This window comes from Haemaphysalis longicornis, unplaced genomic scaffold (assembly GCF_048455015.1).
Source record: "Haemaphysalis longicornis isolate Haplotype H1 unplaced genomic scaffold, Haemaphysalis longicornis Haplotype H1 scaffold_4, whole genome shotgun sequence".
Lineage (NCBI taxonomy): Eukaryota > Metazoa > Arthropoda > Arachnida > Ixodida > Ixodidae > Haemaphysalis > Haemaphysalis longicornis.
This window is the reverse complement of record NW_027526361.1, coordinates 174,443,105-174,463,316: the sequence shown is the minus strand read 5'-3', so window position 1 is coordinate 174,463,316 and position 20,212 is coordinate 174,443,105. Positions and strand designations below refer to the sequence as shown.

The 20,212-nt window shown below is 46.1% G+C and overlaps 1 protein-coding gene across 1 annotated transcript; it reads left to right on the top strand.

Moving 5' to 3' along the window:
* The first annotated feature begins 1,241 nt into the window (after positions 1 to 1,241).
* On the top strand, positions 1,242 to 6,719 carry LOC144180104 (uncharacterized). The gene is made up of 2 exons (XM_077708506.1): positions 1,242 to 1,467; positions 6,616 to 6,719. The coding sequence occupies exons 1-2, from the start codon at positions 1,242 to 1,244 to the stop codon at positions 6,717 to 6,719; spliced, it is 330 nt and encodes a 109-aa protein (XP_077564632.1).
* Positions 6,720 to 20,212: the final 13,493 nt, after the last annotated feature.

Genomic DNA, 20,212 nt, shown 5'->3' with positions numbered 1-20,212 from the left:
CGATTGGTGCCGAAACAATAGGTTAAATATAAACCCTAGCAAAACCAGTTTCATAATTTTTCACTCCCATCATAAGCAAATTACCCCAATCCGGCATCTCCGCCTTGGCACGCATTTTAAATACCCTTCAGATTACACCACATTCCTAGGAGTGGTCCTCGATAAACATTTAAAATTTCACTTGCACATCAAGTCACTTATTAGTAAAGTTGCGTTTGGTATTCATGTACTAATTAGAACTCGCGCATATTTTCCTCTGCCTGTTCTCCGTTCTCTTTACAACTGTTTTGTACACAGTCATTTAACATATTGTTTAGGTTCGTGGGGAAGCACCTATGATGTTCATCTATCACCGCTTGTTTCTTTGCAAAACCGAGCCATCCGAATCATTAATTACAGCCATCCGAGAGACAGTGCTCCGAATTTGTATTTTGACCTTCGAATCCTACCCCTTCTATTTGAATATAAAATAAAAATGTGCATTTTCCTCCTTAGCGCTAGAAATAATGAATCCATGCACACCTACATCGACCAGTCGTTGCTTTTTAACGCCAACAACACCCCCTTTTGAGAAAACAATAACCTAATTCTACCAAAAATTCACTCTAACTACGGCAAACAAACTGCCGTATTCGCCGCCATTTCAATATGGAATGAACTACCGACCCTACTCAAATCAATTCACTCTCCCAATTTTTTCCGAAACCAATTAAAAAGTTTTCTATTATCTACCTTGGCCTAATGCATCAACGTGTTTTTGTTGTAGCACCATTTTTTTTCTGTGTTTCTGTTCTTCCGTCGAATCGTTTTTACTGGAATTTTTTGTGCACATGTTTGTATTGCTACAAATTAATGTATATAGATGTGCGTATGTATGTATATACATATATGCATTGCTTTCTGCCTGTTTTTGCTCATTTTCGTTTGGTGTGTTTTTTACTTGTTGCCAACTCTACGCTGTTCCGTTGTGCACTTTGTCACAGGAGGTCCCCCCGACAGTTTTTTTAACTACGGGACCTCCTCGGTATTACTCTTTGTACGCTCTTTTAAAACGTGAAAATAGAATTAACTTCAAACTTCAAAATAAACTTCAAACTATATCATTGCTGTGTGTTCAGCTTTAATGTTTGCTGGAGAGATCAATATGAGAAAAAATTACTTTGTGATAGTTTTAGTTGTACGTTCTTTGCAGACATGTTTAAATGCTGACACCTGAAGTTTTCTTCTTTTTACGCTTTAATATGCAGGTGGACATTGGTGGAGGGGTGACTGTGGAGGCAGTGCTCCTGGAGCGCCTTGAGAATTATTGCAAGGGGCAGCTAACGAAGTATGCCTGCCACCTCCTCCGGTCTATCTTTTCGGTCGAGGAGCTGCAGGGCAAGTCCCTCTCCGGGAAAGTCAACAACGCCAACAATGGCACGGAAAAGAAGGAGGGTCTTGACCCTGTGCGGCTGAATGCTGTGATCTGTAAGCAGTCTTAAAAATTTCATTTTGCAGTCATGTTGGTGCAGTTCACACAGTTAATGTGATCGTCGTATTTTCACTTATCTCTATGAAGATCGGATAGTCTTTTCCTACAAATTGTGTGCCATTGTCTCCTCCCAAGCCTTGTGAATAATATCTAACTATGATTTCACCCACTTATCTGCTGTCCTCGCTGTTGGATCGCAGGGTATTCGCTGAAGTTACGGGTCTTCACAGCGATTTTTTGTGGTTACACAATTTCCATGTTGCAGTGAAGGAATGTTTTGGTGTTATTCTGCTTCTATTAGAGCTTTGGGGGGCGCCACTGCAAAGCAGCATTTTAAAATGCATTATCAGCAGGCCAAAGCAATGTGGCGATGTAGCTCATGCGCAACCTTCGAAGCGCCCAACAAGTTTACGTAGCCGTTAGTGCATCAAAGAACCCAACACATCTCTCTAGACTTCCTTTCACTGCACGTATCCTCTCACCACACCCGCTAAACATTCAAAGCACTGAAGAAAAAACACGGCATAAACAATGCAAGGCTGCGTAGTCAAATGCTCTGGCTCATTCCACTAACGAGGGGAGAGCAGAGTGGTGGCGCCACCCGTCCGGCTGCCCGGTCCCTATAAGACATGGAGGAAAGAAAAGGTTAGGAGAGGCCCTGACGTCACATTTGTGAAGCCGAGTACCGCCATGACTTGAGTCCACGGAGCCCAGCACTCTATCTCATCATCCTTTGCTGTCTCCGGTTTGATTTGACTAACATGGCGTCGCCCTGCCCTCCCGCTTCGAAGCGAAAACAGCTTCGTCGCTAATTCCTCGGTGCGATATCATGTTCTAAGCTGTTGATTTCGCCTTCAATTTGCCCATTCTAACCGTCACCCAAAGTTTCAATCGAAAAACGACCTTCGTTTTTGAGATAGAAGGACGATTTTTCAGCTCTTAAGCCTGGGAAAGTAGCGTTTGTTGTCGTCATAGCAACAGGCTCGCGGTATGGCGCACGTAGACGACGGGAGCATTGTTTGGGATTGTACAGCACTGCGGTCTTTGCGTGCTACGTCTCAGCAGCGATAAATTTCAGTTCGCTTCATAACGAGGAAACACAAAGCGAGCAAAGAACGAACTGTGGCTCTCGCCAACGCTGAGCGAAGGGGATTTTCCCGGCAGGTCGCCGGCGGCGGCAGCGGCTCGCTCCGCCGATCTCGACGCGACGTAAGCGCCGCTGCGGCCGGGGTACGAGTTAGGGCCGCCTCCGACGGCGGAATTTTCAAACTGGCCTAATCTAAAAACGTTTGTCGTAGCGACTGCGCTGATTTGCAAGCGTAGCGAGGCAGCCACATACCAAGCGCCTTAAAAATTTGTCCGTTCTATTCGCCCAGGTTTGGCCACCGCAGTTGCAAACAAGTAAGCAACATTGTCTACGGGCTCAAGAAAAATGACGTCACTTCCTCCACACTTTTTGCAATGCATTGGGATGGTAGGGGCCTCTCCTGAGTATTCTTTCCTCCATGCTATAGGGAATGCAAACTCAAAAGAAAATATCTGAAGGTTGTGTTACATGTAGCCTTTAGACTTCGTGAGCATTATTAGTGGTTTATAGCTTACAGACTAACTGTGAAAGCATGCATAACGTGCGCAGTATTTGCATATTTGTCTCCTCTTTAAGAAGTACTGACACTGAATTTTCGTTTTTTTTTACTGTAGCTACCAGCCCACTAGTCATAGAACTGCACATTATGGAATTGGATAGCAGCATGGGGTGGTGGTGGTTGCAAAACGTTTAATGAGCCAAAGGGAAGGGGTATAAGGGAGTGGTTAGCCTCCTAAGTCCAGGAGGCCTCTTGTCCAGGCTGCCTCCAGTGCGCACCGCCCCAGGGCGACCTGGCGCTCCGGTGCGGAGCTGGTCAGCTCGGACTCCCACTACTCAGGGGAAGAAGGGGAGGGGTGGGGATGTGGGTGTTGGGGGCAGGAGAAGACGAGGCGGTAGGTGTTGAAAGGGAAGTGACAATGTGGGCAGTCAAGTGGAAAGAGAGAAGGGGAAATTTGGGATAGAATGATGTGGTTAAAGTAGGTTTCGGTCTGTAGTCAGCGGAGGATGTAGGCCTGTTGGGCGGTGAGGGAAGGGTGGGGCTGCGGGTATCGTCGTCAGGTGTTAATGTGGTGGGAGAGGATAGAGTTGTACGTGGGGTCGAGAGGTGTCAGGGCTGCTGGGTGGGGGGGGGGGGGTGCGGGAGTTATTTGGTCGAGGCTACACTCTTAGGCAAAAAGGACTAAAATAGGGACTAAAATACCGCCGTTAGTCTTCGCGGGCGACCGTTCATCTTCAAGGGGAGTATCTGCGGCAGAGTACGTGCCGTGTGCATAAATTCGGACTAACTGTTCGTCCCCGCCGATCTATAAGGAGTAACGGGAAGATGAAACGCATGCAGTTAGTCTCTTTGCTGCGTCGTTAATACCCTAATGGCGTCGTCGTTGCCCTTTCGCGCATATGTCTGCGAACAGTTTTATATTTCCAAAACACAAGGCATTGCAGTCACTGGGTGCTTTAGATGGTGCCACGGGAGAAAATATTGATGTTAGTTATAAGAAAATCGCCTAGGGTTAGAAGAGCGGCGGGTAATGGCAAGGAGCGGCGAAGCGCGATTGTCATACGCTTCTCGGCGAGGTTATGTTGATACGCTGTGTTGCATACGATTCGTGCGAGGTAATAACGGCCAATGAAAGCTTTCAAGCGCCTTTACAGTAACTCAAAAATTAGTGACAATAGCAAAAGTGGATTCCTGAGCGTAATAAATATGTATATGTTTAACAGACTAGAAAAAACGCATGTTGCTGATGACAACTGCAAAACAAAAATGCTCGCTACAGGTAAGCGTCTCGAAGTTATCTCTTACACTCGGTACATAATTGCCTTGGGCACGAAATCTATGACAATGCTGCAACTGCTGTAAAACCAGCTTGCATTTCACAGTCGCAATCGTCTAGCGACGCGAATTTGAAGAATTTAGGCTAAGCAACACCGAATTCGCTTTCGCCGATGCAGTAAAATATGGCATGTTTCCTTATTCTGACACTCACACAGACGACACCTTTCACATACGTTACAGAGAGCACTTAACATATGTATCGAACACTAAGAAAGCACTTAGCTTGCGTAAGTTGTGCAGAAACAAATGAGTTGACCGATCGCCCAGCTACCTATCTCAACTAGCCGACGATGAGTTGATTGTTATTTACGAAAAAACTGGTTGTGAGGCTCTACTTCGAATCGAACTGAGCAATAGTCCCTAAACCTAGCAAAGCGCTTAGCGCAAGGCGCAAAACGCGGTGACATTCGCTTGCACAGATAGAAATTCGGGCAGCAGTTGCAATGGTTCTTTTGCGTTATGCACAGAACTACACGCTGTACACTTGAATATTATCTGTCGCTGGAGCCACCAGGTGGCGTGGTCTAGCGGATAGCGCGTCGGGTTCCTTGTGTGTAATTCCAGGCGCCATGGATTCGATCCCTGCCGGTGCTGGACTTTTTTTCTTTTTTCTGCACTCTACGCAGTTCGTCCTTGGGGAGTATCGGAACGGACCATCCGGGTGGGGGACTAACCGTTCGTCCCCTCGCAGTTGGTTCCCAAAGGGACAAATGATTGTGGCAGAGGACGTTAGTCCCCGAAAGGACGAACTTTTAGTCCTTTTTGCCTAAGAGTGTAGGCGAGGGAATTGCACGGGCTGCGGCGTGGGCCGCCCAATCCCTGGTAGGCCGGAGTGGCCTCGTTTACTCATGTCAGCTTTGGTTTCGAAAATACGAACACCGAGGTGGCCGCGATGACAGCATGACACTCGTGCCATTACCGTCCTTGTCACACCACTGCCGGGGTGGGCGCGCACTACCAGACTGGCCGGGGTGTCCACTATCTCCGCGCGCTGGGCAGCATGACGTCACTTCCACAACCGTGAATCGATACACAAGGTGGTACTGCGCGTGCCAACGGCAGCCAGCGCGTTGGCCTTTTCACGGTAACCCTCACGCCAGCAGTTTGGGGCAAGAAGCAGGTGGCATCATGCTGACGCCATTTGCGAAAGGCTTTCGGTTCTGACCTTTCATGTGCACACAAGAAGGAAATTGATTCAAAGTATGCTCCATCGGACGGTTACTGTTGAAACTGGCTGGGAGATATCTTCAGTTACAAAGGAAGCCTTTTACATAGTCATCTCAGCTTTCAAATTTCGTGCAAGTACTCATTTAAGGGAGAAGAGCCAAAAGAGGCGAATCATAGTATTTAGTCTTACTCTACTTCGTGGTTAATACCTTGCTGTGCTGTGCTGATGTTAATTCCTCGTGTTTATTTCCTTGCTGTGATTTGCTGAACATATTTAGATATGTTCAGGAGCATAGTTGTTACATCAGCATTACTAACTTTATATTCTGTGATAGTGGCACTCAATCTTCTAATAAATGCTTTTTTTAGCGAACAAGTGAGTATACACATTATACATGCAGGTTTGTAAGGATGCATAAAAAATCGGCACAGCCTGCTGATTTGATTGTTTGGATGCTATATCTGCCTGAAGACTAAGAGCAAAAAATCGCAAATGTGAATGTTGCAAGTCCCTCTTTCTGTTGGTCCGTCTAAAGTGGAGAATAAGGAAAAAATCGGACTGCGTTACCGTTTGCATCCTCATATAAATTCAACCTCAAGGTTGGCGGCAGCATCGCCATTGTGTTGTGACCACTGTTGTCTCCAGGGTTTGGGACATGTCAAGGACGCGCTAGACTCTGGTCGGTTATGGGAGGCACATGTTTTATCAAGATTCCAAGCACATGTAGCGTGACTGACGTGCACTGTGAGCTGCTTTCAATTTGCAGAGTGCCAAGCAGCGCAGTTGTATGTGCACTGTGCGGAGTCGCGGCACAGTCTGATAGATGCTCTGACCTCTTGCCTTGTTTGCTACGACTGATTTGTAAACAGCACAGTGGTGATGATCGCTGTCCTGACCACTGCTGCATTAATTGGTATCCCCAACCTCTTGTCTTGATTTCCTGGAACTGATCATGACTTTAAATTTAGGATTGGAGTAGCTTCTTTGAAAAAAATATATTACATTTGATGTGTTCTATCCTGATGCAAGTTTGCTTTTTCTTTCCTTTCCAGCTTACACGTGTGCCAAGTTCGGCATTCCGCAACAAGTAATCAAAGCCACCCTTTCATCCCTTGTGTCGAGGGAGATCAAAGCTCCTGTGCAGCCTAGCACATAGTATCCTAAAAAATAAATCTGTCATCAGTCACTGAGTTTTGTGGCTGCTTATATTTCAGCAGCTTTGACTTGCAGGCCTTTCAGCTGGCTGTCGCTGTCTGACTAAATTTACCTATGACTATTGCTGTGGTGACACCTTGCGACGCTGCCAAACATATACCTATTTTGCCTAATAACACTTGCAGAAAAATGTACATGTATGTGTAATTATGAATCAATTTGGAATGAAAACCTAATATGTGCACATAGTTCGCAGAAATGCATTGCAAAAGTGACAAAAACATGTCAGGAAGTACGCAGAATTAAACTCCATAAGAATACGTCAAGAAGTACATAAGGTGTCGTCACGAAAACCATAGAAGTGCATCAAAAAGAACATATAAATCCACTTAAAAACACGGTAAAATACATTATACATTCTACAGAAATTCACTCGTCAACCTCTCTACAGAGACTCCATGGCCAAATACTTGTTGAAACGCGTCAAGAGTTCGTCAAGAAATTCTTCACAAAGTCTACAAAATCTCTATAGAAAACGTAGACAAAGTTCTACAGGAATACATCATAAATTCTACAGAAATTCACTCATCAAACTCTCTACAGAAACACCGTGGCCAAATACTTGTTGAAACACGTCAAAAGTTAGTCAAAAAAATTCTTAGTAAAGTCTGCAAAATCTCTATAGAAGGTATGGACGAAATTCTACAGAAATACATAAAAAACACCATAGGATTTTTTGTAAGGGTCCAACAGCGTAGAAATGCGAAATAACTCGCCAAAGTTTATTCAAGCCCAGTGATATAAAAGGAGACACGAGAAAATGGAAGTGAAAAAAAATATTTATCACCGGCAACACTACGGCCGTATGTAGCCATTCGTGAATCCTGGTGGCATTTTAAGTAACACTTTTGCTACTCACTGCGGGGATCGACACCCTTGTCTCCGAAGGGAGGCCGTCGGCCCGCAGCTTTCTCTCTGGTGCTGCCGTTCGAGAGCCGTTAGGAGCTGCTGGACGGCTGAGATTTGAATGTCCTGGTCGTAACTGCGTATGGCGTCTTGTAACCACGGCGGAAGGGCGGTCCTGCTTGAAGCTTCGTCTGGTCGCACTTCACAATCCCATAATAAATGGGCGGCTGTTGCCCTGTTCCAGGCCCCGCCGACACCGAGTCAGTTTGGTGCAAGATTTGCCTCGAAAAATGTGGAATTGTCATTAGCGTTTTCTATCGGCCTCCTGCCTCGATTATTGAAACATCACAAATTCGTAATAACTTCATGTACGAGCGCAATTTTAGTGCATCGAACTTCATTTGCATGGGTGTTTGTAACGCCCCAGGAATCCACTGGCCTTCCCTTACCTGTGACGATCGCGAAATTAATATTTGCAGAGACCTTTACAGTATCTTTCAGAGGACTTTACAGTATCTTTCGGCTTAACTCAAATTTTTCATGGTGCCACCAGGTTGAATGCTGTTCTCGATCTCGCATTTGTAAGCTCCGCCCTTTCGGATAAATGCTTTAACCTCGAAATATTTGATGGCCTGTCTGACCATCAGGCTGTTCTCGTTTCCCTCGCATGCGTAATCAATAAATCGCGATATGTTTTCACTTCGTTTCCTGACTTTGAACGTGCGGATGATCTTTCTGTTTTAGACGGTTTGGCCGATGCGTATGATGATTTTGTGCTACTCAGCGCTTGAGGTGACAGTTTTGTGCTTCTCAGCGCTTCAGGTGACATTGATACACTAACTACTTCTTTTGAAAAGCTAGTAAAATCATGCATTTCACAGTTTATTCCTACAAAGACTAAAAAGAAAAACACTGATATTCCCTGATATTTCCCCTTATCTCGTTAAGTCCGGAGGCTTCCGCGCTGCAAATCGTCTAAAAGTATTAACAGGTTTACTGAGGCCAAGAGGGAACTTCGAGAGCAGCAAAATATAGCTGAAGATTTCTTTTTTCGTGTTCAACTTCAAAGTTTACTATTCGACAATCCGCGCAAGTTCTGGCGTTCGGTCCTGCCCCGCGATGCTTCCTGCAATTCTTTCAAAATAAACGACAGAATCGTTGATGATCCGGCGTAAATTTCGAACACTTTTAACTCGTTCTTTCAGTCTGTCTTTACAGCCGACAATCTCCTTGTTCCTTCTTTTTCCACCTCGAATCCAACGTCTCCAATCCGCGATGTAGTGATCACGGAAGAGGGCGTGTTAAATCTTATGCTTAATTTGGACACTAAAAAATGTTATGTAGCCGACGGTATCCCTAACATGTTTCTCGTTCGCTACTCTCTTTGGACCTGTCAATACCTTACCATAATTTTCAATAAATCCGTAAAATCTGGTACCGTTCCCAGATCTTGGAAAAATGGCAAAACAGTAACTTTACATAAATCTGGTAACAAGCAAGTTTTCAGCAATACAGGCCCATCTCTCGTACCCCTCATTCCTGCAAGCTATTAGAGCCTATTATATACAAACATATTATTGCATTTCTCGAATCTAACAATCTGTTGTCTAACTTTCAACGTGGATTCAGACGAAAGTATAGTACTGTTACGCAGTTAACCGAATTCGTGCACGACATTACTAGTAACATAGACATTGGTAATCAGGTTGACGCACTATTCATTGACTTTTCGAAAGCGTTCGCCACTGTACTTCACTCTAAATTACTATGTAAATTAAACACCATACTAAACAGCCCCCAACTAGTTACAGTAGGCTCTCGATAAACGGAACTTCAAGGGACCGAAAAAATTAGTTCCGTTTAACAGGAGTTCCGTTTACTGGGATAGATGTGTGAAAGTGCAAATTTATGTGCACACACACTGTTAATACCATTCCATGGAGCTATAAGCAATCGAAGGTGAATGTAGCTCATAGGTTTTCAGAAAGCAAGAAAACTACAAGAGGTTTAGGTACAGCATTTACAAAGTTGAGTTGGCGACAATGAGTCGCTGTGCACTATAAAATACGTCAATTATTTTTGTTCGAGTCTTTGCAACTGCATCTTCACGAAGGCTAGAGGACTCGACTTCGCGACTGCTTACGAGCCACCGAATTTGAAAGACGCGAACGCGGTAATGAAGCGCGAATAGAACGACGGCATGAACGAGGCGGCATGCAAGAGCTGTGACCTGTAACATCGGGCGTCTTGAATTGAGACCGAACGACTGGAATGGAAACTGTGATGTTGCATTCGTTGAGCTAACACGGCTGACCGCGAACGAGACGAGGCTTACGAGGCCAACGAGGCTAAAAAAGCATGGAGGAAAAAAAAAAAAAACGAAAGGGCCGGAACCGTAAAAATGTGATGCTCATGCCAATGAGTTTCGCAAGAGCTCCCCTTCTGGTTCCGTTTACACGGTGACGCTAAAATGTTAGTTCCGATTACCGAGAGTTTTTTTACGCTATCTGAATACAAAACCAACCCCCTCAGAGGCTCCTGTTCCGTGTAAGCGGCAATTCCGTCTAAGGGATTTGCATTTATCGAGATTCTGCTGTACTTGAATTTCTAATTTTCTTTCTGAGCGCTCGCAATACGTTTGTTATAACTCAACTGACTCCGATTTGTTAGTGTTAGTTCAGGCGTTCCACAAGGTTCTGTACTTGGTCCTTTACTGTTTCTACTGTACATCAACGATTTGCCTAATAACGTCACCTCTAAAATTTGTCTCTAGGCGGATGATTGTGTTTTGTATAAACCCATTGATTGTCCTAAAGCTCATCATCGTCTAAATGACTCATTTACTAAATTTTGTGAATGGCATGCAACCTGGCAAATGAGTATCAAATATAACAAATCGGTGCTTCTGTCTTTCACGAATAATAAGCCCCCTTCCCGCTTCAGGTACTCGTTTAACGGATCCAGCTTAAAAAAGTAACAGAATACAAATATCTTGGTGTTGTTCTTTCCAGCAATCTATCTTGGTCTCAGCATATTAACTTTATCTGCACAAAATCTTTAAAAAAATCGGTTATTTAAGAGGAACACTGTCCCAATCCCCCAAAAGCACTAAATTACTAATGTATAAAACACTGACTCGTCCTGTACGTGGCTACGCATGCCCCGTATGGAACCTACACAAGCAGGGTGAAATCGATAGAACCGAGGCCATTAAAAAAAGCTATCAGATTCATTTGTAATCGCTATGACCGCCACTTTTCACCTTCCCTTGCCCTGTCTTCTCTTGAACTCACCACACTACGCATGCGCCGACTAAAGGATTTTATGAAATTGCTTTAGTGTTTTATTAACTCAGTATGTCCGACAATATATACATCTCATTTGCCTTGCCGTCCATAACTAGAAGTAATCACCACCTTATTATCAATTCTTGAACCAACGCATTCAAATTTAGTTTTTTCCCTTTCACTGCCAAACTCTGGAATGGATTGTCCGGTGATACTCGCTCCCTTCCGCTGGAAAATGTTTTACTTGTCCTTGCTGATTTGCGCTAACTGTTCTTTTGTTTTAGAGCTCTGTTTATCTGTTTAATTGCTATTTTTTGTTCCGTGAATGCTCACTCCTGCCATAGCCCCAAATTGGGGGCTGCGGTATGTATAAATAAAAAAACAAACAAATATTGCATGTATGGCTTCTGAAGTATAAAAAAAACACGTCCGTAGTCCTATCCGAGTTCTCAGCGTAGTATTACTGTACTGTAGCAGTACAAGATACGAGCATTTTGTAATGTTATGTCACGGTAGGAAAGATGTCCTTAGTTTAACGTCACTTATGTTCGCAAGAAGTCTCATCGTTCATCACTGTGCTTCCTACAACATTAAGTTGTGTAAATAGTTCGTTTTACCTTAGTGGCGTGTTTTTGTGCATTTCTGAAAGTTGGAAAAAAAGTGATATTTCAGGCTAACAGCACTTCTATCACTAAAAGTCTCGTTTTGTTCGCCATCGTTTTGTTCGCCATGAGATGTTACTTTGTTTTTATACTCACAGATGGTCATATTTGATTGATATTGTTGATACCTTGTTTGAAACTGACTTGTTGGTTGGTGGTAGCAAGAGCCTTAACTTTGGCAGCAAAATAAAGAAACTCGTTGATGATTTCACCGCGTCTTCTGGTGCGCCTGGGTGGTCACTTAAGCTATGTAGTGTACACTAGTAGTTGTGTGGGCAGTTTGAAACACTATAATGTTGGCAGTTTCAAACAAATGTGACACAGCGTGATGTTTTTTTTCCTCAAGGTACGAATATTCTAACCCATGGAGCATAATGCCGCACAGTCAACTGCGCTACTCCCAAGATGTGAAAAAGTAAAAGAAACTATATTTTATGAAAGATCCTAACCGAAATTGTCTTAAGGTGTTCAATACGTTTCTGTGACTAATTTTAACCGAGGTTCGTGTTTCTACCCTGTGGTTTTTAAATGAGCAAAACAATTTTAGCAGAAACCTGATACAGGAAGTTATAATTTTGCTAGGAAGAAACTATGAATGAAGGACGGAAATAGTCTGTAAAAAGCTCACAATGAAAAACAAGGTTCACGGACTTTCAGTGGACTGAAAGTCCACTGAAGCAACAGGACTGAAAATTTTGCACAAAAAGCAGAAAACTAAAAACCAAAACTAGAGAACTGACAAATTTCCTATGGCGAAAAAACATCACACATCTCCACGCCATGAACGATGCCGAGGGTGCGAAGCACTGGAACACAAGTTGTGTATTGCTTGTGTGATGAGCGTTATCGTCCTTGCGTGCTCATGCACACTGAGCTTTAAATGATTTTGAGGTGCAGTAAATGCACTGTAAATGATAGGCGCCAAAACAAAGACAATTCGCGTCCCAGTACTTCGCACCCTCGGCATCGTTGAAGGCGTCTTTTTCCGCGAATTATCGTTAGATGGTTTAGGGGTTTCGCTTTATTTTTGCGTTTTCTACACTTTGAAATTCGCGCTCTTTCCAGGCGCAGTTACCAGCACTCTCCCCAGATGGCGCGGGGATGGTACTACAGTGTGCGCCGCGCTCGATAGATGGCGTAAAATGCTGTGCAAACGTCAAGGAGGTTTTACTAGAACCAGAGTCCTTCAATGCTTTACTGGTCACGAAACTGCTCCGTAACTCAATGGGAGAGCTTCATATGCTGCGTTTGGCCGCCGCGCGGTGGCGCCACCCTCTCACTGAGGTCACTCCTCGGGCGGCGTTGCGCTGGCTCGAACGGCGGAGCCGCGGCGAGTTGTGTTTGTTTTGTGCGGGAAAAAAATGTAACGTGGATATCGCGATCTTGTGATGCGACTTAAGTAGTGCAACGACGATGCCGAACATGTGTTGCGTCCCAGGATGTCGTTCCTTGTACAACGATACCACAGAAAATGTTTCCTTGTTCTGTTGACCGAGCGACGGGCAGCTGTGTGAGAAATGGAGGGGTGCCATTCCAAGGCAAGCAACGGGAAATTTCAGCTTCGATTATAAGTGTGCGACAGTGTGCGGAAATGCACTGTGTGTGAGAATGGAAAAAGCAATGAACCCTATTGAGAGCATCGTGGGCCTAGAATTGTACAAGGCTAACTTAAAGCCGGAATTTTGTCATATCAGTCAGGTTGTAGCGGTGCTTCATTACCTGTTTGCAAACTTGTATTACCTTGCGCTCAGGCTCGCGTGTAAAAAAGCTTTGGGACATCCTTGTGCTTTTACTCTTCATATTTCCGCGAATTATCCCTTAGGGTTCGTTTTGTTTGTTTTGTAAACGCGCGTGGCCGATTTCGGTTTCTTATCTGGCGTTTCAACCGGAGCGCCCGTTTGCTCTTTTTGTCGTACGTCCCATCGGGCAATATTGTTTAATATGGAAAGGGTGCCACCTTGTCGCTAACTTGATTTTTTGTTTCTTCGACATTGTTCTCGATCCTATTTCCATGGATCTGAAATTAATAACGTTCCAAGAGTAATACATGCAAAGCAAACGCCGCGCAACTCACTTTATCGACGTTCATCTGTTCACGTCACACTGCGGACTGCTTCTTAGACGTTTGTGTTTCATTCTAGTCTTTTGTAGTGCAGGAGATCACTAGCTCGCTGCGTTCAGAAAAGCTTTGCGTCGTTCTTTCCTACGTGGCAATATTCTGTTTCCTCCGTGTGCTGCACATCGCAGCGCGAATAAATAAATTTTTGTACGCTGGACCACGCTCTTTTGTCTCCCTTCGTAACATAGAAATTTTTTGTTGCGTGTGATAAAATCAGTTTCATTGTTCTTTTTTCGGTTCCTGTTTTTGCAAGGATTGCAAAGCGCGGAAGCAGAAAGACACATGGAATAACACATATCTCTTCGTGTTTTGATCCTTCGCGTTTCTGCAGCGTTTCATCGAAACGACAATACTATTGGGCTATCTCTTTTAGCGTTCTGTGCATTACAGAGCAATCAACGGATTCATTAAGCGTAGTCTGAACGACGCGTACTTGGTCTCTTTGTTTTTTATTGTATCATCGATAGGCCCGCAGCAGTCCGTCACTACACAGCTACCGTATGTGTGGTATTTACAACTTTGCTCCAAGATAGGAAGCAATATAGATTTAAAAATCCGTATACACGACGGCGCAGCCCTTGTGCCAGAGCACACAGAAGCCGTTTCCGTTCGCGGCCGAAGTCTACGGTAACTTATTTGGAAAAATAAAACCCCATTGAAGGCAGGTGATAAACACAATTACTGGACTATTCATCGCTAACTACTACGAAAAAAAAAAACACACTTAATCAGCGCGCAGACACAAAAGCAGCGAGCGTTTGCATGCCAAGAGCTGGCAAATACGCCGCACGCGCGGCGGCTGGATTACCTTCGTGCGGCGGTGGCGCCTGTAGTGGCGCGCGCGGTCCCTATATGAAGCGAGCGCCGGAGTTTCGTGACCAGTAAAGCATTGAAGGACTCTGCTAGAACTTAACCTCCTTGGCAAACGTAAAGCTTCCTGCGCACGGATATCGCCAGACATCAACACGGACATCGCGAGGTCGTAAAGGGCGTCGCGCTTAAAAGAGGAAGTACTTGCAAAATAACAGACAGGAAAAGCAGACAAGTAAACTTCAGAAAACAAACTGCTGAAGGCGGTTTCTTGGGCCCTTTCCCAGCTGAGAGGGGTGCTATCTTTCGTCAAGCGTGTGAGTGGCTCTGCAATGCGTGCGAAGTTTGCGACGAAGCGCCGGTAGTAGGCGCACATTCCGAGAAATCTTCGCAGGCCCTTCTGGTCTTTCGTTCTTTGGAAGTTCGCTATGGCTGAAGTTTTCGCCGGGTCAGGCAGAACTCCCGCGGCGTTGACGACGTGGCTGAAGAACTTCAGCTCCTCGTACGCAAATTGGCGCTTTTCAGGTTTCAGCGTTAACCCCGGCGTACGAATGGCCTCGAGTACAGGCTCCAACCTTGCAAGGTGTTCGTCGAAAGTCCGGACGAAAGTAGTCGAGGTATACGAGGCAGGTGTGCCACTTCAGGACAGTCACCACAGTGTCCATGACTCTTTGAAACGTTGCTGATGCCGTGTACAGCCCGAACGGCATCACCTTGAACTCGTATAGACCGTCCGGGGTTATGAATGCAGTCTTCTCTCGGTATCTCTCGTCCACTTCAATTTGCCAGCAGCCTGTCTTCAAATCCATCGGAGAGAACGGGGCAGAGGTGGTCGAGGGCGTCGTCGATTTGTGGCAGGGGTTACACTTCGTTTTTGGTGATCTTGTTCAGTCGCTGGTGGTCAACACAGAACCTCAATGTACCGTATTTTTCTTCACGAGTACGACCGAAGCAGCCCAGGGGCTTTTCGATGGCTGTATAATGCTATCGTTGAGCATGTCTTCGACTTGCGTTCGGCTGGCTTCCAGCTCACGTGAAGACGCGCGGTACTGTGACTGTCGGGTAGGTGGGGCTTCATCTTCGGTTTTATTTCGGTGCTTCGCTAGAGACGTCTGACATAATTTGAGTTCGACAAAAACACTCGCTGTAGCGACGCAGCAAATCTAGTACTTTGTCCCGATTTTCTTGCGGCAGCGCCCGGTTTACGTCGAAAGGATGCGGCAGGTTGGAAGCATCTGCGCATGCGCGCCCAAAGTTTGCCAGTGCGATCACTTGACTTGTTTCTTGCGTTTCTTAGAGGAACGCAAGTGCAGCGCCCGTGTTTAGATGCTGGTACTCCTCGGTGAAATTGGTGAACAAAACGTCGGATCTGCATTGCTTGAAGGGTGCAATGCCTGTTGCGACGGAGACACCGCGGTCGAGAAGCAAGCTTTGGTCACCTTCTACGATAGCATCGTTGTCAAGGGCAGCTTCTTCACAGTAAACGGTGATGATGATTAGGATGGTTGGGTTTTTTTGACGCAAGGCTGACTAAGTGCAAAGAGCGCCAAAGAAGAAGTTATGTAATGGTTGATGAGACTAAATATTAAAACGTGTGAGTAGAAGTAAGAGTCACTCAATACAAAACACACTAGAGACGGCTGGTGTATAGGGCCAGGATGACTACAAGTGATATGACAAGCGCTGCAGAAATTTTACTTCTGATAAAAAATTAAGAACACGTTGAGCGGAAACCTTGTTTCGTCGGCTAAAAAGTATGATGGGTGCAAAGGAATGTGTCGTATGTATAATTCAGGGAAATGTTTGTGTCGTGTTGTATCAAGTGCCTTGCATGTGATTAGTATGTGGACTACGGATAGGCCCTTTCCATACCTGCTACACATGGGTCCGGAAGTTCCAGTGAGCACGTGGGTGTGCGTTACTTGTCAGTGGCCTATCCGCAGCCTAGCCAGGGCGACATCAGTGTATCTGTTGTGTAAGTCAGTTGTGTAGCATCCCAATTGTGGTTTTACAACGTGTAGTTTGTTGTCTGTTTGTTGACTCCAGTGTAATTGCTGTGTGTAATGAAGCAGTCGTCTGATGTGTGTCTAGGTCGGAGTAAGGTACTGTTGTAATGTCAAATGTAGTCATCAGAGCAGAATCACCAGCCATTTGATTGGCGCCCTCATTGCCGGGGATTCCACAGTGCCCTGCAGTGTTGGGGATTGGACATCCCAATTCCATTCCAATTCCATTCCGAGGAAATAAAACTTGTCCTAATTCCATTCTTTTCAATTCCTCGGAATGACAGATGTTGGCCCATTGCCGCTCCTGGAATGAACGGGAAGTTCAAATACATTCCTTAAATTCCTCAACGTAAAAAGTGCCTCAGGTGCTCAATCGACTGACCTACGAACGAAACATGAATCTGACGTTATCATACGAGTTGAAAACAGCAAAAGTAGGCTTGAGGCACTCCGACGATGCGTCACCCGGAGTTGGCCTGGAGATGTAGGCCCAACACGTCGATTTTGTAGCTTGGAGGGATGGCCTGGCCATCAAGGAGCATTCGAGTGTGTTCATTGATGTGTCGTTTGGCGTGAGGGCGGACAAGGAGCTGCGATTTTTTACGTGAACACAGGAGGCCACAGGATTTAGCACATTGGCGTACTAGAAGTGCATTCCATGCGTTGGTGTGATCTTCCGTAAATTTTTTAACTCCTAGCACACGCGCAAGGCGCGCAGAAGGCCACTAGACGTGCCGTGGACGAAGCGCACAGCGGCGCGAGAGGTCGCATGACGCTATCACGTGGGATTCCGCGAGAATGCAGGGGGTAAACCCGTAGATGTGCTTGGTGAGTCCACCACCTGTCTTCCTTGTCTCCGCGTGGGCTCGCCGCTAAATCGGTACGACAATGGGCTCTTGCTTTATTACGCGATTAGTTCCAGGTTCGATTCCTGGCGGTGCCAGTAAATTCTTTTATTTGTTCGCGGGAGTTTTCTGTTGACACCAACGGTCGCGAACGGACCGTTGGGGGGTAGAGGTATAAAGCTTTGCTTTAAAAAGGGCTGCAGTCAGACGTCTGATGCTTTGCGGTATCATAGGCGTAGGTGATAAACGGCAAGATAGCATCCCAGTTCCGGTGATCGGAAGTGACGTACATGGAATGCATGTTAGTGTCCGATTTGTGCGCTCGGTGACACAATTGGTCTGCGGGTGATAGGGGTGGAATGTCGACCGCGGCTACCACATAGACGAAGCAGCTCTTCGATGATATCTGCAGTAAACTGGCGTCCTCTGTCACTGATAATAACCCGAGGGGGTCAATGACGAAGCACAAGGGAACAGAGGACAAAGCTTGCTATTGTCGAAGCTATTGCATGCGCTAAGGCAGAGGTCGGCGTAACGCGAGAGGTAGTCGACGGCTACCCCGATCCAGCGAGTGCCACACAAACATTGGGGGAATGGCCCCAGTATATCTATCCCGACTTTTTCGGAAGTTACGGTGGGTGGCCTAACAGGTGAAGCTGATCGACACGAGTAGTAGTGGGACGCTTATGATGTTGGCAAATTGAGCAGCTGCACACTACCGTTCGGTTGTTTCGCGCATCTTGGGCCAATAAAAATGCTGCTGCAAGTGATGGAGGTTCCGTACAAGTGCCATATGACCAGAGGTAACATCATCATGCGCGACATGGAGAACAGAGGGGCCCAGGCTTCGCGGCACTACAAGCAGGTGATGGGTGCCCTCGGAATTGTCCTTTTTATAAAGCAAACGATCACGGAGGAAAAAGCATGGTCCAGGCGTTGGGTCATGTGCAGATGCGAAAAAGAGCTCTAGAGACTTATCGTTTTGTTGTTCAAGTCGGAATTTATGCCCGTCAGGAAATGCCGTCCCAACAGAAGCAAGCTACACGTCAAAGGCATCGGTGTCACTGTCTGTCTTTTTCTTGGGCAGGCGACAGACAATCAGTGTCGGCGTGCTTCCGACCGCTCATGTAGACAATAGTGAAGTTGAATCCTTGAAGACGCAGCGCCCAGCGCGCAAGCGGACCGCAGGGATCAAGCAGTTTGTGCAAACAGCACACGAGTGATGATCGATCCGTGACTATTGTGAAGGCACGTCCATAGAGATATGCACAAAATCACTGCGTAGCGAGACATGGCCAGACACTCCTGTTCGATCACCTTGTAATTGTGCTCACACTTGCTGAGAGAAAGACAATGAGAGAATGACAAATACACACTTGCTGAGAGAAAGACAAAAACAAAGAGAAAAATTCCCCCGCACCTCCCGGAGGGGGATTGTGAGGATGCAGAGATGCGAACGTCGAACGCAACGTCCTCGGGTACCATGCGAGGAAGGCACCGCACAACCTTCGATACGTCGATGGGCACGTTCACCGCCTGTCCATTGATTCCAAACTGCCCGTTGCCTCGAGTCAGCCGCCTGGTGCTCATGAAGGGGTGTCGAGGCGCGTTGAGCCGCTCTTCGACCGGGTTCAGATCGGGAAGATGCGCCGGCCGAGGAGGATAACGGTAGCCAAAACTCACGCAGCCCTCCTCTTCGCAGCTTTGTCTTCTTCTCCTTCTTCTTCTTCAGCGGTTCCCCTACGGGAAGATGACGATGGTGGTTGAACGCGAAGCTATCTCGTGATGGATTGTTTGGTTGGCCAATCCCTAGGGGCATCACGCCACAATCATCATCAGACGCGCTGCGAACGCCGGCCAAGGGACGCACGACAACCCCCGACTATAATGCATTTCTGCATAAAACAACGTAGGCAATGACATGTTCGCGGCCGCAATTGCGCTACCTGCACGGCTCCTATGCCGACACCACTCGCATCCGTGGGAAGTTCAGTTGGGGCAGAGGCGTCAAAGTGGCGAAGTACGGGTCCGGATGTTAGGATAAATTTCAATTCGCAAAAAGCTTATTCACATTCGGGGGTCCAGTGAAAAGGCACATCTTTCTGTAGGAAAGCAGTCAGCGCGGAGGCTGTGTTGGCGAAACCAGGAATGATACGACGAATAGAACATAGTCCCAAGAAGCTGCCTAGTTCTTTGAGAGGATTTGGAGGATGGATAGAGGTAACGGCTTCAGTCTTTTGTGGTCAGGTCGAATACCATTGCTGTTCACCAGCAGACCGACTACAAGAGTTTCGCGCTCGCCGAAGCGGTACGTTTTAGAGTTGAGCACCAATCCTGCCTTCGCCATACAGTCAAGTACCATAGCCAGGCGCTCGTTATGCTCCTTCAACGTCCGACCAAAACCCATGACATCATCGAGGTAGCCCATGCAAACGTTCCACTTTAAACCGCGCAAAAGGGTGTCCATAAATCGCTCGAAAGTATCAGGCGCTTTACAAATCCGGAAAGGCATTGTGTTTAATTCGTATAGGTCATTCGGTGTTACAAATGCGGTCTTTTCCTTGTCTGTTGGATTAAGAGGGATTTGCCAATAACCCTACCGCAATTCGATTTACGAAAACTAGGAAGCAGAGTGCAAGCAGTCATAGGCGTCTTCAATTCCTGGAAGTGGGCGCACATCTTTTTGGTGATAACATTACATTGGCAATACTCAACACAAAACCTCCACAACACAACCTTTTTAACGAAAATTACCGGAGCTGCGCATGGACTGCAGATTCACGTATGACAACCTTTGCCAACATGTCTTGAACTTGTTCCTTGATCAGCTTGCGTTCTGATGGATACACTCAGTACGGC